At 49.8% G+C, this 25,024-nt stretch overlaps 1 protein-coding gene and 1 long non-coding RNA gene across 6 annotated transcripts in view; one reads left to right on the top strand and one right to left on the bottom strand.

The window, feature by feature from the left end:
* LOC121599400 (putative protein kinase C delta type homolog) overlaps positions 1–25,024 on the top strand; it is a 64,194-nt gene that overhangs the window by 21,047 nt on the left and 18,123 nt on the right. For 2 of the 5 annotated variants that reach the window (XM_041927209.1, XM_041927203.1), the window contains exons 2-6: positions 11,802–12,324; positions 12,394–12,749; positions 12,894–13,030; positions 14,187–14,272; positions 14,353–14,482. In XM_041927209.1, coding sequence (XP_041783143.1) covers positions 12,229–12,324; positions 12,394–12,749; positions 12,894–13,030; positions 14,187–14,272; positions 14,353–14,482 — 805 coding nt within the window. In that variant the 5' untranslated portion in view covers positions 11,802–12,228. Of the gene's footprint in view, positions 1–11,801; positions 12,325–12,393; positions 12,750–12,893; positions 13,031–14,186; positions 14,273–14,352; positions 14,483–16,933; positions 23,301–25,024 lie in introns of those variants that run through there. The other 3 variants (XM_041927193.1, XM_041927184.1, XM_041927216.1) reach the window with 2 other exon arrangements.
* On the bottom strand, positions 13,731–14,466 carry LOC121599430. Its single transcript, XR_006005674.1, has 3 exons — positions 14,384–14,466; positions 13,978–14,195; positions 13,731–13,899 (listed from the first exon to the last, which is right to left on the bottom strand). It is a non-coding gene; the product is annotated as an uncharacterized LOC121599430 (long non-coding RNA).

Below are 25,024 nucleotides of genomic sequence, written 5' to 3'. Positions count from 1 at the left end.
ACGTTTCATCTTGGCGTTCCTTTGCCGGCGTGTTTCTGCTGCAGTGCGATGCACTTTACGACCCAGCGACGGTGTGGGAAAGGATCGGAGTGGCAAACGATCGCTTGCAGCGCTGTGGCCAGCGGCGGGTGGCCAGCATTTCTGATGATGAGTTACGCTCGCCCGATAGCAAAAAACACTTGCGAAGGAATGTAGGCCCTCCTGCCGTACGGTTGGTTTGTGTGATTAAAATAAGCGAATTAATAAAAAAAAAACACCCCTCCCGTCCGCCCTAAGCGGCTTGCGGCAATGGGACCGCACGGTGCTCGCATTCGGGGTGTTGCGTTGCATTGGCCCAAGCGGTGCAGCCGAATGTTTGTAAACATTTAAACATCCGCCCGCGGTCCCGTGCTACAATAGAGACCTCCGTGACAATTTTATGGCGCACCCGTTTGGAAGCGCAACCCATCCGGGAGGCGGTTTCTTTACGATCGACCGTATGGTGATCGCTTGCAAACAGGTTCGGTTTCTGAGGTCGACCAGAAATGTTCCATGACGCGCGATCCGGTCCTTTGGCCATCTAACGATGATCCATTCGGTTGAAGTGTTAGATCTCCAGAAACAATTAAATTATGTTCCTGCATCTTCAGTCTTCGCTGGGCGAATAAAGGGGTAATGCGCTTAAGTGTTGCTACTTCCTGGCTCCATCCTGTTCCCGAGATACTATATTTGTCCGCCGAATGTCTGCAGTGATTTTCCCGCCCCTTCAAATCTAAATAATTCCCTGGGTGGCCATGGAGGCAGCAATGCCATTGATGTAGACGATTGCGGAAATTGCATTGTGAACAGACAATGAGGCCCGATCGCCAACGAAGGATGCTAACCGATCGAAATCCCGATTAAATTAGCTGAGAACAGTAAACATCTCCAATGTGCACTGAATTTGTTTATGTCACGGTGTAACGCTGATGGTAATGATGCTCTGCATAGATGCGTTTTAGGTCCTTCTGTAGAACTCGCTGCCGAGTCAGCTTCAATTATCAAACAGAGACAAAATAGCGCACTGATACGTTTTGCAATCATTCGGCATTTTGCACGACGCTCGACCCACTTTCACTCCGCTTCTCGAAAACATTGTTGCTAGAGGACTACTAAGCTGGATTATTTGTTTCTCGAGTTTCAGTTAACTTCTGTTCTTGAATATAGAAGTATTATTAGTGACCTACTGACTGATCCAATGAACTAATCGCAATGGAATCAATTCAGCGGAAAGCTACTAGGTTTGCCGATAGAGACTCCTTCCCTGGCGTGATGTACTATCGACTAGTGATGGGAATTGTTCTGAAAATTGTGGAACGAAACGATCCGGCCAACGCGGATTACGGGTTCAAAATAACCTGCTCAATAATCACACAGTTTCAATTATCGATTGTGAATATCTATTGTGTAATACATTTTATGTTCAATAATCGCACAGTTTCAACGCAAACAGAGCTAAATAATATTTTATTGAATGATGATGATGATGATAAGTCCCACCTCTTACCCCAACATAGGTTTGAGAAGGACGAAAGTATCTATAAGATAATTCTACTCTAATAGATGTTATGAAATAAAAAAAAAAACGAGCAAGTGGTGGCTTCGGAAAACACTCAGAGGAACCGTCCGAGTCATACACACACCCAAGATGACCAACATAGTTTCATCAAGAAAAAATGGGTCCATCGAATACAATGGTATTCCCTAGCATCCTTTACGTAGCCCGCCAAGAACCAATTAATGGATCCGGCGCACCACAACTGCGACATGCATATGGCCAGTACCACTAGTGCCAACCGCTGACTCCAGGGTCTGTGGCACCAATGGCTGGCTCCAGGGCACTACCTGCCGAAGCAGGAGAATTTAATGTATCCCTTACGTAGCTCGTCAAGAACCAACTAGTGGATCCGGCGCACTACTTATCGTAACACAACTGCGACATGCATATGGCCAGTTCCACTAGTGCCATTGGTTGGCTCTAGGGCACTACCTTCCGAAGCAGGTGAACCTAATTTGTTTATTTGTTTATTTGTAATGGAATTGTATCTAATGTATCTAATGTATCTGGAATTGGCCACTTACAATCATCAATGAGTGAATCCTGTTGTGACCTCCCAGACCGTGTGCAAACCAAAATTCCCCCAAATAGATCCCGAATGTCCACTTCAACTGGCCTTTTAAAATTTAAAAAATAAAGATCATGGTCTGGTATACAATCCTCTGCTCTACCGACATCCATTGAAGAATATCCAGCATAACAGTGGTCGGCGTACGTCGACCGCACCCTAGTACTAACCTCATGATGCGATTTTGCAACCTTTGAAGCCTTTTAATTTGCCCTTGTTGCCATGAAAAAGAATGGACGAGCAAAAGTCAAAGTACGGCGATACCAATGATTTGTAGAGGTGAACTTTCCCAAAGAAGTCGAGATCGTTCGCCAATCCACTTATCACTCCACACTTCTTAGCCACTTTAGCGATGACCCAGTCAATGTGAGCGTGGAACTTTAACCTGTCATCTAGGATTACCCCTAAGTATTTAGCCCGTCTAACTCTTTGGATTCGTTCCGAATTTATCACAATAGATGGAGGTTCGTCCAATACACCCGCAGACATCACCATGTAACAAGTTTTGTTAATGTTTAATGCCAGCTTTTTGTGCTTCAGCCATCCATCCAGAGCGTTTAAATCGATATTAATCAGAGACTCTGCTTGCTTGATATCTTTGTGCGAGATAAACAGAACAGTATCGTCGGCAAAACGATTGATCGCACAAGCCTTCCAAACCTGTTTCATGTCATTGATGTACATGATAAACAAAGTTGGTCCAAGAACACTACCTTGCGGAACACCAAGGGTGTTTTCTATTGGCTCTGATACAGAGTTACCAAATAAAAGTTCTCTGAGTTCTGTCTTTTAAATAACTTTCGAACCAACTGAGCTCCCTCCCCACAATACCAAAACGCCTTTAGGTAGAAAGCAACAATGCGTAAAACTATTCTACTTCTTCTTCTTCTTTGGCACAACAACCACTGTCGGTCAAAGCTGCCAGTACCCACTAGTGAAGTGAGCTTGGCTTTCAGTGACTTATTGTTACCATAGCAGGATAGTCAGTCCTACGTGCCCCCATACGGTCTATTCGGGACTTGAACCCATGACGGGCATGTTGTAAAGTCGTTCGAGTTGACGACCGTACCACCAGACCGGCCCAAAGCTATTCTACTACTAAAATAAAAAAAACGCTTAATTTAAGCAACCCGCTCCACATTGCATTTTTAACTAAAAGGTCAAATCATTCTGTGGTTTTTGTTTCTAACCTATCAAGATAATGTTTCCCTTTTTTAATAATCAGAGCAAAATGTCACTATCAGTGTCATAAAAATAATTTGACTGAAACAAAATCCATGTCAGCGTCACGTACTCAATGGTGATAATCAGAGATCATACTGAAAACAGTTGGTGTGACCAATTCATGCTTCGTAGCGTTTTTTGCGACTGACGATTGGTCAGTCACTATTTCATGACTTTTTTACTGTGATCAAATCTGCAAAACGTCATTTGATGATAGTATATACTCGTCAACTCGTACGACTTAATTACATGCCCGTCATGGGTTCATGAACAATGAATCTAACACAGCCCGGAATAGATCAGGCCCCTATACGTAGGACTGACTATCCTGCTATGGTAACAATAAATCACTGAAAGCCAAGCTCACTTCACTAGAGTGGGTACAAGACAGGTCTTGACCGACAACGGTTGTTGTGACAAAGAAGAAAAAGAAGAAGATGATAGTATCATGCGATTCGCAAGTGACGACACGTGATTGGAAGCAAATGGCACGAGATGCTAATCCAACTCCTTACAAACCCACTTCGTTTCAACAAATACATCGAAAATGCGGCCGAATCTTCTGAAATCTGAAAACATTACCGACTTTGTTCGTAATTTGTAAGGCATGCGTAACATATTGAATATCAAATGTTATGTGACATAGAATAATTAGTTTGATGATGGTACAATATTTAAATGCCAAGAAACATTTCTGGTAAGATGGACATATTTATGGAGAACCAGCAAGATGGCTGGATAAAATACGTGTCTTATGATGGTGATCCAAGAACATTGCAAACCGTGCTGAGGATCCGATTATCAGAATCTTTTAGAGTTTTATTGCTGCATGGAGCAACTTTTCTGCACTTGAAATATAATGTATTTTTTATTCATTTGAAAAATTGTGAATATAAAAGAATTCCAGAACAAAATTAAAACATGAAAAAATCACAAAAATAAATTTATTCAATAAACTAAGCTATTGGAGCTATTGCTGTTGGGGTACATCTGTCGTAATTTGGGGGATGGGGGCTTCTTCCAACGTTAAAGTTTGTTACGCTATGTAGAGAGGCGGTCGGAAATTAACAATTTGTGTGCTACGTAATTGATGGATAACGCCTAAATGTGACACTTTTCTTTCCACTTTACAACGAGTACTTTCTCAAACCATTCGTTTAATATGCAAGATAGCCAAATACACCAAAACCGATCTATATATTAACAAAAATGGTCTTTTTTATTCGCATTTTAACCGGCAAGCAGTAAACGCTCGTTGTACTGCCCCGCTCTGCCACTGCTCTACTGTCGCTGTTTCGCCTGCATCTTAGCCCGCCGTTTTTGTTTTGCCCGGAAGTTGATCCGCATGAGGATGCAGCATATTATGCTGTCGATCATCTCCATTATTTCCACCACCCGGGCGCCGGCTACCGTGCGCAGGTCAGACGCAACCTGATTCAGTAGCCACCGGTGGTACCTCACGTAGCGTCCTGGCGGGAGCCGCAAAAGCATCCGGCGCGTCTGGACCATCAAGTCCAGGGCTTGCTGTTTCAGCAACCGAGAGCTTGTCCGTTTGTGCGATACCTCCGTTTCATCGCGATCCTCGTCCATGGTTGGTTTGCTTTCCGTATGTTTACTCTCGCAATGCTCTTTCCGTCTGTCCTTGTGGTGTGCACGGCTGAACGACTGGATACAAAGTGAGCTCCCTCGTAGAACCGTGCGGAACGTAGCAAATAACCGTAGGACGTGCTGCCTCGGTACCCGCGTCCAAACGGCGCCCCTGCCCGTGCCCGAATGAAGAGCTAATAGCGTACGATTATATCTTCACCATTAACATAAGAGGGATAGGCTTATCCTACGAACGTGCCCGAAAGGTATGCATGGATCTACAGTCAAAGACAAGGCAAAAGAGACACAGAAAGCTTTCCTCACGGCTACACATGTCCTCTAGACGCGTTGTCCTATGCGTCTCGCTCGGTATCACAGCGGCATACGGCAGGTAAGCAGTACAAATGCTGCTATCAGTTACGCACACATGTTTAACGAACACAACTATTTGGTTCAGCTCGGTAAACGTCGAGTGGACGCCAGAGCGCAAAGGGACAGACTAGTCGACTAGTAAAGCTTTTTCATGATTTTGTATGACTTCGGCTGTTTTGGACCACACGTGTGAACGCAGACTCATTCTGCTCTCCTCTACCGTTTTGTTTGCGTATGTGTGTGTGTGGGTTTCGAAGGAGTTGCGATTACGCTAGACACATTCAACGAGCGTATCACCTATCTTTTTATCTTTTCCTTTGGGTTTCGGAGAACATTACGAATCAATTGGCAGTTATACTGATTTCGCTCATCAATTGTCAAATGTAACTTAAATTCCTCTTTTGAGACGTTTTAACACTCATTTCAAACGGTATAAAATTGTAATGTGTATCGTATAATTGATTAGTGTCTAAAACTCACTATTTAAAACAAAAATTGCACGAAATTTAGAGATATTTTTACTGATACCCCCGAAACTCGGCTTACTTGAAAATTCGAGATACACGGTTTGCTTCTGCTACCGGCGCTGCCGCGATCGATTTCGATTGCAGGCTATTTTTCACTCTCCTGCTGTGTAATTGGGCTCAGCAACATCTCAACAAAACGTATTGCTGGTGGAAAGAAAGAAACTTTACTAGAGAAGTGGAATCGTCTCTAAAGGTCGCTTTGGACCTTGCGTGAAAGTGAAATTTCGTTTTTTTTACTATATTCCATTAAATATTTATCAGAATATGGTTTACCGTACCTAAAGAAATTATATTCAATTCTCCAATTATTTAGTCCGTAAAACATATTGAAATTATAAATAAAATTTATTTCCCTGAGATACCCCGCTAACCGTTATTTTTTCACCGTAAACAATGCGACGAATTACAAGGACACGATTTTGAGTAAATAATTGAGACTCAAGTAAATTAATCGTTCCTCAATGAAGTTCAAAACTTATCAAATTATTTTGCAGTTCATCTACTCGGCCATTCACTGGCCGATTTGGACGTCCGACCCTCAAATGAAAATTTGTGAGGCCGTGGACAGTGTATTGACCAGTGGCTCTGGACGCTACCGGCCGTGACAGTTAGATACTGTCTGAGACGAGAATAAACACAGCACCCCTAGGGATCAGTATCTAGCAACGATATGGATTCGGAATCGGTTTCAGAACTAATATCCGTCCAATTCCGTTGAGAGTTCTGATCTTGTGCCGGAAGCTGTGTGGAGTTTTGAACAATTTTACCTCAGATAAATGTTCTGAATTAGTATATTATAAGTATAACATTATAGTAACACGGATTTAGCGATCAAGTGTTTTGTTGTATCACAAAGGCTTTAAGTTGTTTAAAGGGTGCACTATGTTTTGGAAAACAATTGTCTGGTTTTTTTTTTTTTTAATTGTATGTTACGATAGTGGCAATATTTAGGTTTTTGCTATGAATTTTGTTTTTTTTGTTGTTATGGCAATGTGCTCTGACAACGGTTTTTTTGAAATATCCTGCTCAGCACGCCATGTCACCTTGGTATTGAACTATCATTTCTCAACAGCCCGGATATACAGAATAAAAGGGTAAAAGGTACCTGTATATACAGCGTTCCAACATATTTTTGAAATATATTTTTTCCGCCCGTGGCGCTGTTTTAAACACCCAAAATTAGCATGCCTAATGAACCAGTTTTTCTGAAACTGTGACAGCATATTACCGAACCTTCATTATGGTAAATAAAAACGTCGGACTGCCATGGGTGGCCAAGGAGGCAGCAAATTCTCCATTGACGCAGTCCTTTGAATGGAAACCGACAATGATTCGTTGTAAATGCTTAAAGAAATGCTTCACATTTTTTTCGTTTCATTATTCCTTAAATATAATGCAATTGTGAATACAAAATCTTTTTTTTTTTTGGAGCACGGGCATGTCATGCTTGCGCCAAAAACAGAAACCTCTTCGCGACGGAGATTCTCGCCGTTTTATGTGCCCATAATTATCCGCACATAAATCAACAAACATGAAAACAGAACATAAACTTGCTCATTTGATTTTTGGGTGGTTCCTGTAAGCTAACGAAACGGACACACGAGCTGCTCCAAGAGCATCGGGCAACGAAACCTTTGGAGTCGGATCTGCGGATAAGGCGTGTAACAGAATCGAAGTTATTTCAGAAGTTAATAAGGTTTTTTTACGCCAGAGAGACATTTCATTATACACCGCCTTCAATGCTCACTTCTGTAAGCGGTTTCGTTCTGTTCCGAGGTAAACTCCAAAATCCTGCGGCGTGTGCGGCCGAGCAGAAGCAGAAGGAGGGTTTGCTCCTGCATCCGGGCAGGCGGGCGCAACTTTGCTCATTTCAAATGTAATACCATGGATGATGACTCCAACCCAAAAAAAAATTGTACCATGTACGCCCGAGGCTTCCGGGCATCCCTGATGTCGTCCTGGCGTCCGCATTTAAAATATGGCCTACGGCAATCGTGCCTGGGCACCGTCTGGACCAAATCTCATTACCAGTTTCCTAGTTCTGTGCGACTCGAATGCTTTTTTTTCTGCACACCAATTTGAGGATCCAATTTTCATCGTAATTGTTGAGTGAAAGTTTTAATTGCATTCCACATTCGCTGCTCCAAATTGTCAGACATATTTGGAGTGGATTGCATATTTTTACCGGTTAGCAACCAATCTTGTAATTCTATTTTGACTATTCATCCACCAATAACATACGTGAAGCAATGAGCAACATTTGGGACAAAACGATAGAAAGATTCAGATCGATTGTGTGGTATCATCAGAATCCTTAATCTAGGTCAATAGATCACGCTGCTTAATATCTTGGTGCTGCGCAAGATTTGGTTTATTGCTTCGGTTGGTTGGATTTGGTTTTAGCTTCAAAGACCCCAAAACGGAAACGAAATAACTCTCAGCACCTGTTTCAACGCTACTAGTCGCTCGACGGCATTCCTCTAGCAAATTAAACGTTTCCAAGGATTCAACGCAATAGAGAGCGATGCGATAAAAACATTGTGTAGCTTTTTTTCGTTCTTGTCCAAAAATATTCCTGGAATGTTCCCTTCACTAAATCAATCGAAATGTCCCTCCACCATGGTTTCGTGCAAACCGCAATGGACCGTGTGCGAGAAAACACGTTTGACTTTTACGACCGTTTGCTGCTGCCGTCCCGCATCTCGTCCCGCTTCGAGCGGGCCTTTTGTGCAGCCAGTTTTCATCCACCGCACCCAGGAACCGCGATAGTGTTCGATAGAGCCACTTAAAATTCCCTTCGCCGAATGCATTCGGTGCATCCAGCACGGTTCGAAAGCGCGCGTGCGCGCACTCAGATTAGCTCGCAAAGCTCATCTTTTCCCCTGCCCCACTCTCTGTCATTGCGGAATGGATAAACAAACCTAACGCGGCCGAAATCCCTAACACTATGCGTCGTGACCTTGGGCGCGGTTACGTTCCCGGCATAAAAGATGATGTCCTGCCAGTACAGCTGCTGCAGTTAGATCCACTAGGTCGCTCGATACACAACCAGGCTGGGCGCGGTTGTTTCCGTTTTTGTTTCACCTTGTCCTGGGTGACCTGTGTGTGTCCGGTGGTTTGCCAGTCGGGTGGCATCGTTTGATCTTAAACCCCCGAAAAGGTGCAAGTGTGCGTGTGTTGATTGTGAGCGCAATTTTTATTGGTAGGCGTCCACGAGCAGGTAATTAGTGTTTCGTTTCGCCGATAAAACATCATTAGACTGAACACTCCAACCTCAATTTGAATTAAGGTTTTTTTTCGGAAGTCGGTTGTTTTGAAGCCTCATCAAATCAAAACGGGTTGTTTTTGTTTTGTTTGTTGTGTCTTCTCTTTTCTGTTCTGTTCTTTTCTGCTTACCCCAGCATATCCAGCGTAGGGTTTATCAAACTTTTATTGCAATGGGTTTGAGCATTCTTGTTGGACCTGATTTCTTGCCGGTTGATCCAAGATCGGATCGAAATTTTATGATACAGCGTTTAATTTTAACCGTGCTGCTAGCTAACAACAAGCATGTGCGATAATACTGAATCCCCGTGTGCAGAGCAGCATCATCTGCGAGAGTAGGTTTGTTGGATCGATTTATGAGGCCTTAAATTCTTCGACACGGGCTCAACAGGGCCTCACCTCAGCACTCGACCGATCGCTGGGACCGACGCGGAGTCGGTTCGGTTCGCGGATGTTTTTGATAGATTTTATTAATTTTTGTTGTTGTTCTTGTTGCTACGTATCAGCACTTCAGGTATAGCTACTTTTACTTCTTACCATCTCATCATAATTGCACCAGGCTGTCTGTACCATTGAAATTCAGCGCCTCTGGAATTCCTCATGCATCTTCTCGCTCGACACTTCAGAACAGCCTTCATTCGTGTGACCGCTTAGGACCTCTCTTTGTGTTAATTCGCCACCGGTTGTCATGTGGGGATGCATTGCGAAATTAGTTTCGCTATCGACTTTTCACCGTGTCAGACTCCAGACTTCAATAGCATAGCACAAACCACCGCCACCTGGAGCGACAGCGTTCTAGCGCGGGATGGATGCACAACGTTTTATTGCAACCGCGGAACCCGAAGGCACGAAAATGCACCGATCATCTGGAACGAATGCCTAGCCCACGGATGCCGGCCGTACCACCCACGATCAGTACAGGCAATAGCCGCGACGTTCTAGGTGAACGTTTTAGGTGCAATAGTTCTGCAGCACACTGTTACGTTCATTGAAACATTGCACGCTCGAAGCGAATGCGCGAATAAAGTTGCAAGGAAAAAGCGTGCCAAACATGCTGCAATAATTTTAATTTACTACAGTGCTCACCCAACCCCTACAATTGCACAATGGTTGTGAAGCCTTCGGGGAATCGGTGCAGCTTACAGCTGTGATAAAAATAACAGAAATAGAAAACAGAATGACCACTGAAATGGTAGACGAAAAAACAATTAGTCAGCAAATAATTATCCAATTCACAAACTTTTTTATTTATCAATCAATACACATCAATTGCTTGGGAAGGCGAGTGCGTACAAATTATACGAAATTACGTTATAATGCAGAGGAAGAATGTTTTTATAGATCCAATTGACGTGTTTGGTGTTCCAGGGCGCTTTACCCATATCGTGGTAACATAACTCCAAACCAGTTTGTTTCATTCAAACCACGTGAAGGAAAGAAGGTAATGCAGGCATCACATGAATGGGTGGTTATTGTTTTCTGTTTTTTTTTTTTTATAAATTCGTGCCCACTTTTGGAACCAGCAACGTAACGGGCCAAAAATCGGTTACCATGGGCGTTGAAACCAGTCTCAATAGTGGTGTTTCGACAGCAACAATAAACCCACTGGCCCATGTTTTCGATGTATAGTTTTACGATTTCGTTATGCTTTTTTATCATTTTCATCGGGCCATACACACCTGAGCTCATCGAAAGCGTACGACATTAATGGGCAATTTAAAATCGCCTTAATACATGCTCAGCATGAACAGAAGGGTGTTCATCAACCCCATACGAGGCACGTTACGCGCATTTTTTCGCGTTTCTCGCTTGTAAGCCTCGCAAGGTGGCGCCTGAATTTATAGTGAAAACATTATTGACAGTTACGACGTGTTCATATAATTTGCAATTAGTGTCACACACGTTTTTTTTTTTCTTTTCAAACATGAGACATTATATCCAATTATACAGCCACAAATATTGAGTCGAGGTGGGTTTTGCGTGAATGTTTAACCGGTTTGGAAGCTATGAGTTGCAGGTTGATGTTTGAACACGGTGTTAATTTGTTTATTAACAGGATTTTAATCCCTTCTCGATAGATACATGATGATACACGTACTTTGAGCTCGAAGTTGTTAAACTAATTATTGACTCATAATTTAAGCATTAAGATACGAATTTTACTATAATAGTTAATTTATTTGCCTTTTACATCTTTACTGTACCTCGCCTAACTCGAACAACAACTAAAATAACAGAAATGCCGTCATGTACGTGGTGTTATGCCCAGGAACATGAGCCAGAAGTCGCGAAGACGAACGTTTTTCGTGTATCCCATGTGACTTAACATCTGAAACTAAACAAACAATTTATTAAATAAATGAAGTTTTCTTTTCTTGGGTCAAAATCATTCGCAGTCAAATGGGAATCTGATCATCTTTATTTTGAGCTAAAGTCAAATGTGTAAACCAGTAGTGCATATTGAAGTGGACATTTTAAACCATGTCTCAACTTATAAAAGATGTTGCAATAAAAAAACACCTCTTTTCACATGATTTACGCAACGAAACTGGATGTTCGTGTGTGCTATAGAATGAATAGAATTACGCAGTTCTGCTCCGCATGTGGCATATCCGAATCTAATCCGACAAAGTATCACTAATAATTCGCAGTCTTCTCTCGCTTCTTCCAAAAAAAAAAACAGAAAATAAATCAGGTATAATGCCAAAGACAGATAATTGTGTTTAGCAGTGTAAAGAGTGTCAGTGCAGTGTGCCGAACAGTTGATTGATCGTGCCAACAGAAACCAGTGCAGTGGAAAACCATACCAATATCCCACACACACCACACATAGTTCAAACTATCAGCAATTCCGCGCCATGCGGCTACCTGCGGGAAAATGGCCCGCCGTATGAAACTGCCGCCGACTGCTGGTGACGGGAGCTCTTGGACTTGGAGTTGGGCTGCGGCGACAAGCCGCCAGCCGTGTGTGATTGTGTTGTGCGGTGCGGCCGGACCGACGAACCCTTGTCAATCCGTCCCCCGGCCCGCAGTAGTGTGGTAGTAGTGTTTTGACGGGGAGGGCACCCGCTTTTGTTTCGACACGCGCTTCACCTTCCTTCGGCTCCAGGATGATCTTCACCGGTGCCCACGGCCGGCGGCGTGCAGGCAATGGGCAGAGTAACAGTCAGCGGAACGTGCGCGGCTCCCGCAGCAACGCGCAGGAGGTAAGCACCAGACAGCCGTCTCGCAAACCAGCCGTACGATGGGCACTAACTCTTGCTTTCCTTTTACAGCAATCGCGCGGCCGCAATCAGTCCCAGCGGCCGTACCTGTCGCGCGACCAGCAGCAGCTCTCGCTCCAGTCTGTCCTCTCGTCGACCTCCTCGTCGTCCGCATCGAGCTACTACTCGGCGTACAGCGAGCACCAGCCGCTGGTGCGCACGTCCTCCTCCTCCTCAGTGGCAACCGTCGCACCGCTTCTTCCGCTCGGCTCTAGCGCCGGCAGCCAAACAGCCCAGCAACAGCAGCAGCAACAGCAACAATCACAAGCTATACAACAGCAGCAGCAGCAACAGCAGCAGCAACAGTTCGTCCAGAAGACCAAAGCTCGGGACATTACCAAGCGCCGTGGTGCCATCAAACATCAAAGGTACGTGTCTGCCAAAACGGGAAGGGAGATGTCCAGGGGCTCAGAAGCAGGAATCAGATCCCGGTTCCATGCTTCCGTGCAGTGGCCTAGGCCCTACCAATTGATCTGTTCTGTTGTTGTTTGGTGTCGTTCTCCGGTCATTAGAACAAGATATTTCTCTTGCAGAACGCACGAGATCAATGGGCACAAGTTCGTCGCCAAGTTCTTCCGCCAGCCAACCTTCTGCGCATTCTGCAAGGAGTTCCTGTGGGGCTTCGGCAAACAGGGCTACCAGTGTAAGAGTAAGTGTGGCTTCCGAATGTGCGTTCACAGGGCGAAGGAATATAAATGAACAAACTGACAAACATACATCATACAGACACAGATTTATCATGACGAGATCTGCTTTGATCATGTATAGACGATAACTCGTTCAGGAACCGTTTATATAGAGTGGTTGCCGTTGACTTTGTCGACTTGTGCCCCTGTGGCTCGAATTACTAGTCACTAGAAATTTTCATTTTTCTTTCAAATTAAATTTCATATTTTTGTCACCGAAAATTTGTCACATGTTTTACGTCTCCTCCGTTTATTTAGAGTCGTTGCCGTTTACTTTGTTAACTTGTGTCCCTGAGGTTCCATTTATTAATCACCTGAAATTTTCATGTTTTCTTTTACACTCAATTTCGTATATTTGTCACCCAAAATTGTTAGATGTTATGCCATCAGATAGCAATATTTCACGTTAATTTTCACGATCACTTTCAAGCGATCTAATAAACTCGTAGTTTACTCGTAGTTATTGATCTTCTATCCTAACAATATTTTTGTGTGAAAACTAGTTTCCTCATTCAAAATATTTCAATTAATATTTATGAAGGGAGTTGCGTTAACCTAAGTCGCACTATGAATGATTTACGCAACATTAAGTGTTATTATACGATTTATGAACTAATTTTGAAGGCTCCAGATGAAACCTTTTAAGTGATTCTCCGAGTGATGGGTATACTCACATATTTGCTCATATTCCGCACATACCTAATTTGCACCCAGAATCCAAAAACGAAGAGTTGCTGGTAAACTAAAGTTGATTTACACTGTCAAAATGTGATACCTTAGCTGGCAAACACTGTCAAACATTGGTGTCTTGGGAGCAACAGCTAGCAAACGACTGTAAATAATCGAACTGTTAGACAACGATACAGACAATACAGCACTACAAATCACGCACTGCCAAACAAAAACCCACCCGAACGTCCCAATACATCCATTGTACTGTCAAAACATGCAACCTGTCGAAACTGCACAATCTGAGCCAAAAAATTTATGACCGAAAACGATGGAGAGTAAACCAGGCGAAAAATATGACAACAGCAGCCCGGAACCGCTCAAAATGCTGCCTCATTTCCATCCCAGCTCTATGTACTACTAATGATGCTTTCTTCCTCTCCTCCATAGCGTGCCAAACTGCGGTACACAAGAAGTGTCACGATAAGTTGCTTGGAACCTGCTCCGAATCTAGTTTTAATTCCGAAAGTACAATTGTGAGTATGGCCATGGTAGCGGTAGTGTTTGCTGTTGTCCCATGCTCACACCAAGCTATCCTTTTTTTTCTACTTTACAGTATTTAAGGGAACGGTTCAAAATAGACTTACCGCATCGCTTTAGAGTTTACACCTTTATGTCGCCGACCTTTTGCGACCACTGCGGCTCGCTGCTGTACGGCTTCTTTCGCCAGGGGCTGAAATGCGAAGGTAGGTATGAACACGCTGCCACTGCTTTGCCACCGTGCCACATTGCGCCACCGTTCCGTTGATGCTAGGGTCTGATAAAAAAAAAACCATCAAGAGGATTATTCCAAGCTTCGCCACCATTGCCGTTAGATGGCTCTGGCGTGCCACATTTCGCATTCGTTTTGTCATTTGCAGGCGAATATTTCGCCCCAGTTCGCCCCAAGAATACGTTCCCAAAATGTGGGCAAGGGGCGGGTTTCCCCCTGGCTACCTGCGAGTTTTCCCACCCGAGATTTCCCAGTGTGGTGCGAATGACATGCACCATGGGGAGAAGATTTCTCTAATCCTCTCTCAATAAGTCTCTCTCGCTCTCTATTACTCTCTCTCTCTCTCTCTCTCTCTCTCTCTCTCTGTAAAAATCTTCGAAATTTCTTCTTATTTTTTGTTTGCTGTTGTCGTGGGACGAATTCGCTCTGGCTCAATTCACTTCCTAGATCGCCGTTGCGCGCACTAACCGCGCACGATTGCCTCGGTTGACCGCTAGGGGCGCTGACCGTCATCGTCCCCGAGTGGACGTAAATAACTTTGGGGCATATTTTTAAACACACATTCACACACACACACACACATACATACTCTCTATTCTTCCCACACAACCTCCTTCCCTCACCACTCCCCCTTCCCACCGCATCCTCTCTTCAAACCCACAAACCCTGAATGTGACAATCGTAGCGTCCATCGCACTAGGTGGTCCTGCTCGTCTGCGGACTCGTCTGTGACGTTAGTTTTTGCACAATTGTAAAGTGCGAGGTTTGATTTATGTTCTCCCCCTCACATGGGATGGGTACGGGTGACTTTCCCTAGCAAATGTTTTGTCAGCGCCCCGCTACCAAATGGATTCTGCTGCTATAGACCCGTCCCTCTCTCCCCATTAGTTCGCTTGCAAGTGCAAGTAGTGCCTCATTCAACTGACGCACTGACCTCCCTTCATCCCCCATCGCCCCCCGCCCGATGATCTTGACATGGAAGCGGCTAGCAATAAACAAAAACGCGCGTGAACTCACGCCGATTGTCGTCACACGCACGCCGGATGCTTCCGACCGGATCTAACAACCCCAATACAGTGCCAAAAAACACCGCCCCCCCCCCCCTGCACCCTGCTTCAGCAGCAGTGCGATCGAGCGCGCGCGTGCCATGAAGGTTGCTCCCAGGCAGGCCCTTATCGAGCGCTTGCCAAGCGTTGCGGATGTGTTGTAGTAGCACTAGGAAATACCAAGCCGGTGCTTTACCTAGCCGGGCCGCGGGGCAGACAGACGGGGTCATGGCTGGAACACCGGGGTTGGCCCCATCCCGCTACCGTTACGACCTCCCCTTGCCCGCAAGCCGACAATGCGAGTCGATGATGCTGTTACGGTATTTCTATTTTGGTCCCAAAACGAAGTAAGACATAGATGGAAGATGTCACCGCACACCGGCCCATGGTGGTGTTGTTGGCGGTGTTGGCCCACTGTTGGGTCGGCCGACTGCCTTAAATCATCTGCCAAAATGCCAAGTGGCTCGAAGAAACCGAAGTTGACATCGTTGCGTCGTCGCCGTCCGGTGCATTAGACTCGACGGTTTTGCGGACAGTTCATTTACATGGCGACACGAGTTGAGCCCGCAAGTCTGGCCAGATTTTGGGCTGAAGTTGCAGGGGTTTTCGACCGATCCAGTCGACACGATCTCACACACTCTCTCTATCTCTCTCTCTCTGTCGCTCGCGCGCTCGCACATTCTCAGGCATTCTGCAAATGGGTTCGATTGCATCACCGACCGACCTGAGCACCTGAGCTGGGTGTATTTATGTACAAGGGGGCCGTCCTGTCTTGCGCGCGCGTCCACTCCTTGTCACTCCTGACGGATGATTCACACACGCGCGCACGGCGGGCTGCGTGAGCGCTACCACGGCACGCACCGCACCGCAGTAAGAGCACCATTGTCAGCTGTTCGGTTCGGGACGTCATGCCCGTTCACCGCTGCGCGCCACCCGCCACGCCAAACACTCCGGTTTCCCGCATTTAGCGCTCGGGGATCTAGAGCGTGCCCCGCGCGGCCGTGCGCGGCCAAAGCGGGGGAATGCTATTTTGAGGAATTTAGCCGAAAAATGCGCACACTCCAAGAGAGCCGAGAGACACACACATACACACCGAGGGGTTGTGTGAGCGCATCTCTCGCGCGGCTGTCTCTTCATGTCTGCCGTGATTTTTTGGCCCGTTTTCGTATGGTTTTCTTCCCTTTTTTTTGCTGCTGCTGCTTCGACGGATACAGTACACGGGACACCCATCGGGACAGGTGGATTGACCGCGGGGCGGGATGAACCGGGGGGCGGCAAACACTCTCCCGGTTGAACTAGCCACACTACCAGAAGCAACAGCACAAAAAAAACGCACACACAGCGAAAATACGGCCGATACGGTACTGCTGGTCTTTGGCGGCTCAGTTTAAAAGTGTCCGCCGCCAGCAACGGTACACCAGGGCCAGTCCCTGGCGTGTGTATGTGTGTGTGTGTGAGTGCGTGTGTGCGTTTGTCCCGTACCGTTTGCCGTGTCCTGTGCCGCTCCGGTAGCAATCAAAGTGAAAGAAACACTGAATTATTATTACGACACTATCTGGTCCGACACTTCCAACACACTGTGACGTGTGGTGGTAGCTTATCGCCTGATCCGTTGGGCACCAGCGAACTACCTGCAAGGTGCGCGTGCGGGTCCTTTCCGTTGACCGCAAGTAACCTTGCCCCTTGTCCAAGCGGCTCGCCGCCCGTTCGACTGGTCTGGCTCTGTGCGCGCGTGCTGCTGTGTGTCTTTCTGCGTGCGCGCGTGTGTGTGCATGTGTGTTTGGTTGTAGGTGTCTATAAAAATAAAAGCAGAATGAGCAGACGCGCTCGGGCAGCGCGATAAGCGGGCAGGAGCGAGTGCACCAGCGGGGTGTGAGAAGATAATGCCGAATTGATGGAGGCGGTTGATGCTCTCCGCCTGGTTTGAACTGAAGCGTAAATAAATTCTGCTGCTCGGGAGAAAGACTGCGTGTGCTACTGCCCACCACTACTATCAACCGTGCCCGTCCGTCACAAAGCGGGTGGCTGTGTGTGCACGGCGTGGAGCGCCGGACGTTTCGCACATACGATACTTGCTCGCACTTTGCCTTACGCTCGTGCCGTTGTGTTTGACTGCACAAGGGGAACCCAAAACCCAAGCGACCCGCCCGTGTGCGCGTCAAATGTGCTTCTCCGTGTGCGTGCGCGCGGCTCGTAGTATCGGCTCGACTGTCAGTCTTCAATCAAGTGTGCGGTCCCGCGGGGGAATGTGCCACTGACGCTGAGCCTTTCCCCTCACTGCTGTGGCCGTTTTGTCAAGTTGCGCTGCAACGATGCCACTGTACTCGGAGCTGTACCACAACTTCGTCGGCAACACGCCGATCATCCCGTCGCCGATGGTGTCGGTCGGTTCGTCCACCTACAGCCCGCCGACGTACGTCGGTGTGTCGCGGGCATTCCCGAACCCCCTATCGGTGGCCGGGTCCCGCACCGCCCCCTCCTTTGCCCGCGGGTACGTCCCGAAGCTGACACCGATCACGGAGACGCCGCTGACCAGCACCCGCATCGCGGCACTGGGGCGCGTCAGCTCGCCCAAGTTCCTGGCGGGGGCGGGCCATCACCACTCCCACCACACCCACGGGCATACGGGCTCGCCCACCTACCAGAAGCCGCGACGCATCATCAACACGGCCGACATTGACGTGTCCGCGTCGAAGTATGCGGGCAGTGCGCGCAGCCCCGCCCTGCACACCACCGCCACTATCAGCCACCGGGCGAGCTCGTCCCCGACCAGCTACACCGGCCGGGCCGGCAGTCCACCCGACCACCCACTGATTGGCACCAGCGGTGGCGTCACCACCACCACGATCAACCTGCCGGAGATGGAGCGGCCCTCACTGTCCGCGCGCGACCAGGAGCTGAGCGAGCGGAGCGAGCAGCGGCGCGCCCGCTCCACCATCAACCGGAACCGCACGGTCGTGCGGCTGAACACGATCCGGGCGCGCAGCAAGTCGCGGGGCAGCCGGGGCAGTACCGAGGGCCGGGACCGGCACGCCCTGCCCGACGCACCGACGACCGAGCCGACGTTCGACGAGGAGATGCTGCTGCTGGAGCTGCCGGCGGTGCGGCCCGGCGGCACCACCTCCTCCTGGCGGGACAACTTCCGGGACGAGCTGTCGCTGCGGCCGCGCACCCGCACCGAGCCGAGCAAGTCGCCCGGCGAGCTGCTGCTCGAGAAGCATCTCATCCGGGACGGCGACCCGGGCACGGTCGAACCCTTCCCGCCGACCATCCGGTCCCCGGTGATGAAGCGGCGCGGCACGATCCGGCGCAAGAGCGCGGTGAAGATACCGAGCTTTCACGAGATCTGCGCCGACATCAGCTCGGACAAGCTGGACGACGATCTGAATGCGGGCGAGCTGCGACGCCGCGCCTCCCAGCTAATCGAGGACGAGCTGCTCCAGTTCCAGGAGGAGCTGAAGAAGGCGGCCGGCGGAGCGGCCACCCTAGCGCCCGACACGCTCGAGGAGCGGCTGAAGGAGGCGCTCGAGCAGCAGCTCGCCCAGGACTCGGGCGTGGAGGTGGCGGAAAAGCGCAAGCTGAAGAAGATCAAGCGCACCCGGACGAAGGTGCTGCCGGTGGCGTCGGTGCCAGGGGCGGATGTGGAAGCCGCGCCAGAACCGAAGAGGGAGGAGGAGGACGCGGTGGTGGTGGTGGAGAATGCGGTGGCGCCGCGAATCGTAGCCGAGCTGGAATCGATCGAGGAGTGCACCGTGTTCAAGCTGCCGAAGAAGAAGAAAAAGCAACCGGACGAGGGCGGTCCCGGCGGGGCGCGGAAGGACGTGCCAGAGGTGCAGGTCGTCATACGGGACCGGCCGGAACCGAACGGAGCGCAGGGCCCGTCGAAGCAGGCTTCGACGGCCGGCGCCAGCGAGGCAACTGTCGACGGGGCGGGCCCTGTTGATGCGACGACACCGCGCAAGACCGCCAAAGCCGGCATCAAGACGTACGTGCGGAAGAAAACGGTTGAAGCACTGCCGGAACCGGTGCAGGTGGAGACGTTGAAGCTCGTGGCGGAGCCGGAAGCGAAAGTTAAGGTAGAGCCGACGTCGAACGGGCTGGCAAAATCCGTCGAGACGCCACCCCTTCAGAAGATCCAGGCAATGGACCGGTCCGTTGATATGGGTGACAAGCCGGCAGCGAAGAAACAGCCAGACATCCCGACGAAGCTGGGCGATGACAAGAGCTCCGAGGAGCTGAAACGACGTGTTGAAGGATCTTCTGCCACCACTGTCGATGGTAGCCAAGCAAAGCTACCGGAACGGAAGGCCCTAACTACTGAGGCAATGAAGCTGCTGACCAGTGAGAAGCAAGAAGTCACGCCGAAACAAACAGCTCAATCAATAGAGGTTAAGAAGATGCCATCCAGTGAAGCTCCGATTCCAAAGCAGCCCGAATCACTCGCAAACCTTGCCAAGAAACCGGCAATGCCTTTGCAAACAGATGGCAAGGCTCCATGCGCAACTACCGAGGCATTGAAGCTCGTGAACAATGCGAAGCAAGAAGTGGCACCGAAACAGACAGCTCAATTACCAGAGGTTAAAAAGATGCCACCGAGTGAACCTCCGAGTCCAAAGCAACCCGAATCTCCTGCAAGCCTGGCGAAGAAACCGGCGACGTTGTTGCAACCAGACAGCAAGACATCGGCTGCGGTAACTCCCACCATTGCTCGGACCGACCAACAGCCAACCAATGAATTAATCAGCAAGCTGAGTCAACCAACCAAACCCAAACTAGAGCAACTGCCTGCGGAGCCGGCAAACAAGTCGCCACTTACCAAACCGAAGCTCGAGGAACCCCCAGCAAAACTCGCACCGGCCAAGCTGGGCCTGGTGCGCAAGAAGCCGGCCGACCTGAAGCGGTCCACCGACGAGGTTGACTTTTGGAGCACGATCGGCACGCGGGAGACGGTGTCGTTTGCACGCCGCAAGCAGCAGCTAGTAGCGCTTCGCTCGACCGAGGAAGAGGAATCGCCGCCGGCATCGCCCAGCCAACCGTACCAAGGTATGCCGGGATCACCGAAGGTTGGGCTGGCGGACAGGGCTAAGCAGCAGGTAGCCCAACCGGTCGGGAGTCCCAAAAGCCCGACGGAGGGTAAAAGTGTATTCACGCTTCCCGACCCGAAAGCGACTGAAGCGGGAGGTCCTGCGGCTGGTTCGAAACCTCTGGAGGCAAAGCTGGTACCGATACCGGAGCCGCTAGTTCCGAAGGCGCTCACTACGACACCACCCGAGACGCCCAAGCTCAAGCCGAAGCTTAACTCTTCCCTCACCCTGGACGAGACACCGCAGAAAGTGAAGTTGCCGGAAGAGAAAACAGTTCTGGAGTCAGTACCGACCAAGGCTAAACCTTGCACACTTCCGGGAGCGTCTGCGTCGAAGGAGACATCAGAGAAGGCTACAGCATCCGCTGTGTCAGAGCCGACATCACCCAAAGTGAAAGTACCAGTCACTCCAGAGCCTACATCACCGAAAGCAAACGTACCAACAGCTCCAGAAGCTACATCAATAAAAGCGAAACAATCTATCGTGCCAGAGACAACAAACACAAAAACAAAAGTACCAACAGTTCCGGAGCCTTCCTCGCCGAAAGCAAAGCAGCCTACTGCTCCGGAGCCTTCCTCGACGAAAGCAAAGCAGCCTGCTGCTACGGAGCCATCCTCGCCAAAAACAAAGCAGCCTACTGCTCCGGAGCCTTCCTCGCCGAAAGCAAAACAACCTGCTGCTCCGGAGCCTTCTTCAGTAAAAGTGCCCACTGTTCCGGAGCCTGGTTCACCGAACACCAAACAACCCACCGTTTCGGAGCCTACATCTCCAAAAGCAAAGCAAGCTACTGTTCCGGAGCCTTTCTTGCCGAAAGCAAAGGTTCCTGCTGCTCCGGAGCCTACTTCACCGAAAGCGAAAGTACCGACAGTTCCGGCACCGGCTTCACCCAAGTCAAAGCAACCCGCCGTTCCGGAACCTACTTCACCCAAAGCAAAGCAACCTTCCGACCCCGAGCCTTCGTCGCCGAAAGCAAAGCAATCAACGCTCCCAGACAAACCGTTGCCCAAGGTTAGCCTCGCCAAAGTGCCTGGCGGGCCGGATGCAATCCCGATCGCTCCACTCGACACCAAGAAACTGTCCCCGAAGGAGCTGATCAAAGCAATCGCTCCCAACATTGCGGCCGCAGCCGAAAAGAGGCTGGCCCAGGAGAAAACCAAACCCAAAGAGCCAAAGCCCGAGCCGACCGGTCCCACCACCAGCTCGACCGGCACAACCGTGCCGGTGACTACCACGGCGCCTGCTGGTCCGACCACCGATGGGAAGCAGCCGGACGAACCGCCGACGAAGAAAGTGATCGTCAAGAAGGTGGTGAAAGTGGTAAAAACGAAAGTACCGGCCGGTTCGAAGCCAAAACCAGAACCGGAAGCGGATGCACAGGCCGAGCGCGAGCAGGAACAGCGTCGACTGGCCCAGCAGCAGCAACAACAGCAGCAGAATCTCGAGCGCATGAAGACGAAGCTCAACCAGATCACGCTCAACATGGGCGTCAAGGGGATGGAGGTGGAGGTGAAGGAATGCCAAAAATGCCAATCGGCGATAGTGTCCGAGGCGCTTCCGGTGCCGGCAGCCATCGTGACGACGCCGAAGATGACGCCCGCGCCACCGAGCGCGACGTCGAAGCAGCCGAGCGCAAACGGGGCGAAGCTGACGAAGAATAAATTCGGCACGCTAGCCAACCTGAGCGACCTATCAGCAGTGGACGGTCACGATCGACACACCACACAAGCAGTGCAAAGCAAACAGAAACCACAGACACCCACAGAGCCACAGCAGCAGCAGCAGCAGAAGCAGCAGAAAGTGTTCCTCTCGAGCAGTGACGAAGAGAACGGGGAAGCAGCGAAGCAGAGACCGGCCGCCGGTGTCAGTGTAGGAGCCCGCGTCGCGAACGACAGTGCCTCGGAGACCTCGTTCTCCGGCGTGGAAGACGACTGGTCATCAGAGGAGGAGGACGACGAGGACGACGAGATGGCGAACGATAAGCCGGAGAAGAAGAAGCCGTTCGATCCGACCAAGCGCGTCAAGCTGAACTTCGAGCAGATGCGCAAGTGCTACTCGAAGGAGGAAAAGTCCCCGATCGTGCTGGTCGCCCGGCCCCGCCCGCTCTGGAAGGTGAAGCGGCACGGCCACCGGCACAACCGGAAGGCGGACCTGACCAGCAGCAGCAGCAGCGGCAGCGGCAGCAGCAGCTGCAGCGAGGACGAAAGCACCAGCACGTCGACGACGACGAGCAGCGGCGCGACGACCAGCACGACCGGCCGCACCTCGTCCGAGGCGGTGTCGACGATGGACGGTGCCACCTCGGACATTGCCACCGACAGCAGCGTCAACTCGAGCACCGGCGGCAAGCAGGGCAAGGGGGCGAAGGGCGCCCAGGCGAAGGGCAAGGGGGCCAAGGGCAAACCGGACCCGTTCGGGGACATCTACGACAACCCGATGGTGATACCGCTGCACGCGGAACCGCGCACCAGCAGCCGGAAGAGCGGCGGCTCGTTCGTGGCCCCGCTCCGGGACGAGAACAACAACACGCCGGCCGACCTGGACGAGGACGAGCGGGCCCGGTCGATCGGGGCCGGCCACGAGGTGCGCAGCGCCAGCACGAGCAGCCACGATTCCGGATTCTACGGCGGTGGCACCGCACCGATCAGCCCGAAGAAAGCGCTCGGTAAGTCCCAGCGGGCAGGGCAGGGGTCCCCTAATGACCGTCCGTATCACACCGTACGCATCTCATCCATCCAATCCTGTCAGCATTCATCTGTGTCCATCTCTGTCAAAAACAAAAAAGTACAAACACAACAAACAACAGAGCGGTGTGTGTTGGATCTTGGGCCGTCCGGTGCACACAGAGTGTGTGAGGCTGTGAGACGCAAAGTGAAAAGTGCACGGTTAACGCTCGGACGATATTCGAACAGATTCGGTATAACACACGGTGCGGCTACTTCCTACCACAGTGCACAAGCCGTCGTTGCCGTCCTATCGGGCTAAAAATAGACGACAACCAGATGAGCGAGATCGTGTACGTGCACATCTTGATCAATCGATTAATCGATCTGCACACACACACACACCCACTTGCACTCCCACACATGCCCAATTCGTTCGAGCCACGATGGTGGCGGCTGCTACGCTCATCATGAAAGTCAAGTTCAATGTCACCGTTGACGTTGTGCACTGATGCTGTGTGTGTGTGTGTCGGTGATGGTGATCCTTTTCCGAACACACGCAAACACTGCGAACATCGGGAGTTCGCGACTTCCTGATCGAGTGGCAACAGGTGGTAACAGAGTGTTGTGACCCTGGAGCATCGGCAGACAGTCGCGTAAATACACCCAGAGCACACCGACCTTCGATCCTGCGATCCGGGCCTTACAGCACCGCTTCCGGGGCTGGACGTAGGCAGCGAGGATGAGGTGACAGCTTAAAATAGATCATTCGGCGTATGGGGAAGAAGAGCGGTCAGGCTGTGTCAGGGTATCACACGCATCGGGCGACTCTTGTGGATTCACGCGACCAGGCCCCACTAAAGCAGCTCATTTAGCCGACGCGGTGCGCACGCTTTGTGTTAACAACTCAATCTCTCGAACCAAGCGCCAGTTTTCGGGCATTAGCATCGAAACCTGTCGAATCGCGTCCGAGACGACCGTACGGATGGTGAGGTTCATGTTGCGGATGGTATCTTGCTGTTTTATGACCCGACAACCATCGTCTGCGAGCAGCTTCTCGCTTTCACGCTACCCAGGATGCGGATGGCGCAGGGGATAGATGATGACCCTGACAGTAGTCCGAGTCACATCTTGTTGGGGATTTTGGGGATTTTGAATAGCAAATTTTATTGGCCCCCGGTCCTAGCGAACGGTCGTGATCTAACATTTCCCTCGGTTTGATAAGCTCGACCGTGGGTTAATAAACAGGGTTAATAAACAAGCGCCGCATTGATTGATCTTCTATTGATTTATTGTACCTCCGTTTGTGGCGGCTTCAAAAAAAATCCCTATTGCCCCACATCAGACAGGTTCTGCCCGGTTGTTGGCGGAATTCCCGTGTGATTCGAACATCTGGCAACATTATTGGCGATCGGCGATCTCACTGACATAAGCGTTCAGCGGCAGTAGCATCAGATCCGCGCATCAGATCTGCCCATCGGCCGTGTTTACCTTTGGTCGCGATACGCTTCGCGAACAGCGTAACCGAAACGGTACCGAACGTGTATGGAAAAACAGTGTAAAAGTGTAAAACAAAAATAAGTCTGCACCGAAGCAGACGAGCGGCCGTTTTTCACGTAACACAGTGCGCTTCATCTGGGCAGCGGGCATCCGGGCGTGGAATTTGTTTATCCGTGCTCGTGCCGGTTTGCTTGCCATGCTCCAGTTTCGCTGGACCGGCTAGTGT

The sequence above is a fragment of the Anopheles merus genome, chromosome X (assembly GCF_017562075.2).
Source record: "Anopheles merus strain MAF chromosome X, AmerM5.1, whole genome shotgun sequence".
Classification (NCBI taxonomy): Eukaryota; Metazoa; Arthropoda; class Insecta; order Diptera; family Culicidae; genus Anopheles; species Anopheles merus.
The sequence above is the reverse complement of the archived record's forward strand: the minus strand, read 5'-3'. Positions and strand labels throughout refer to the sequence as shown.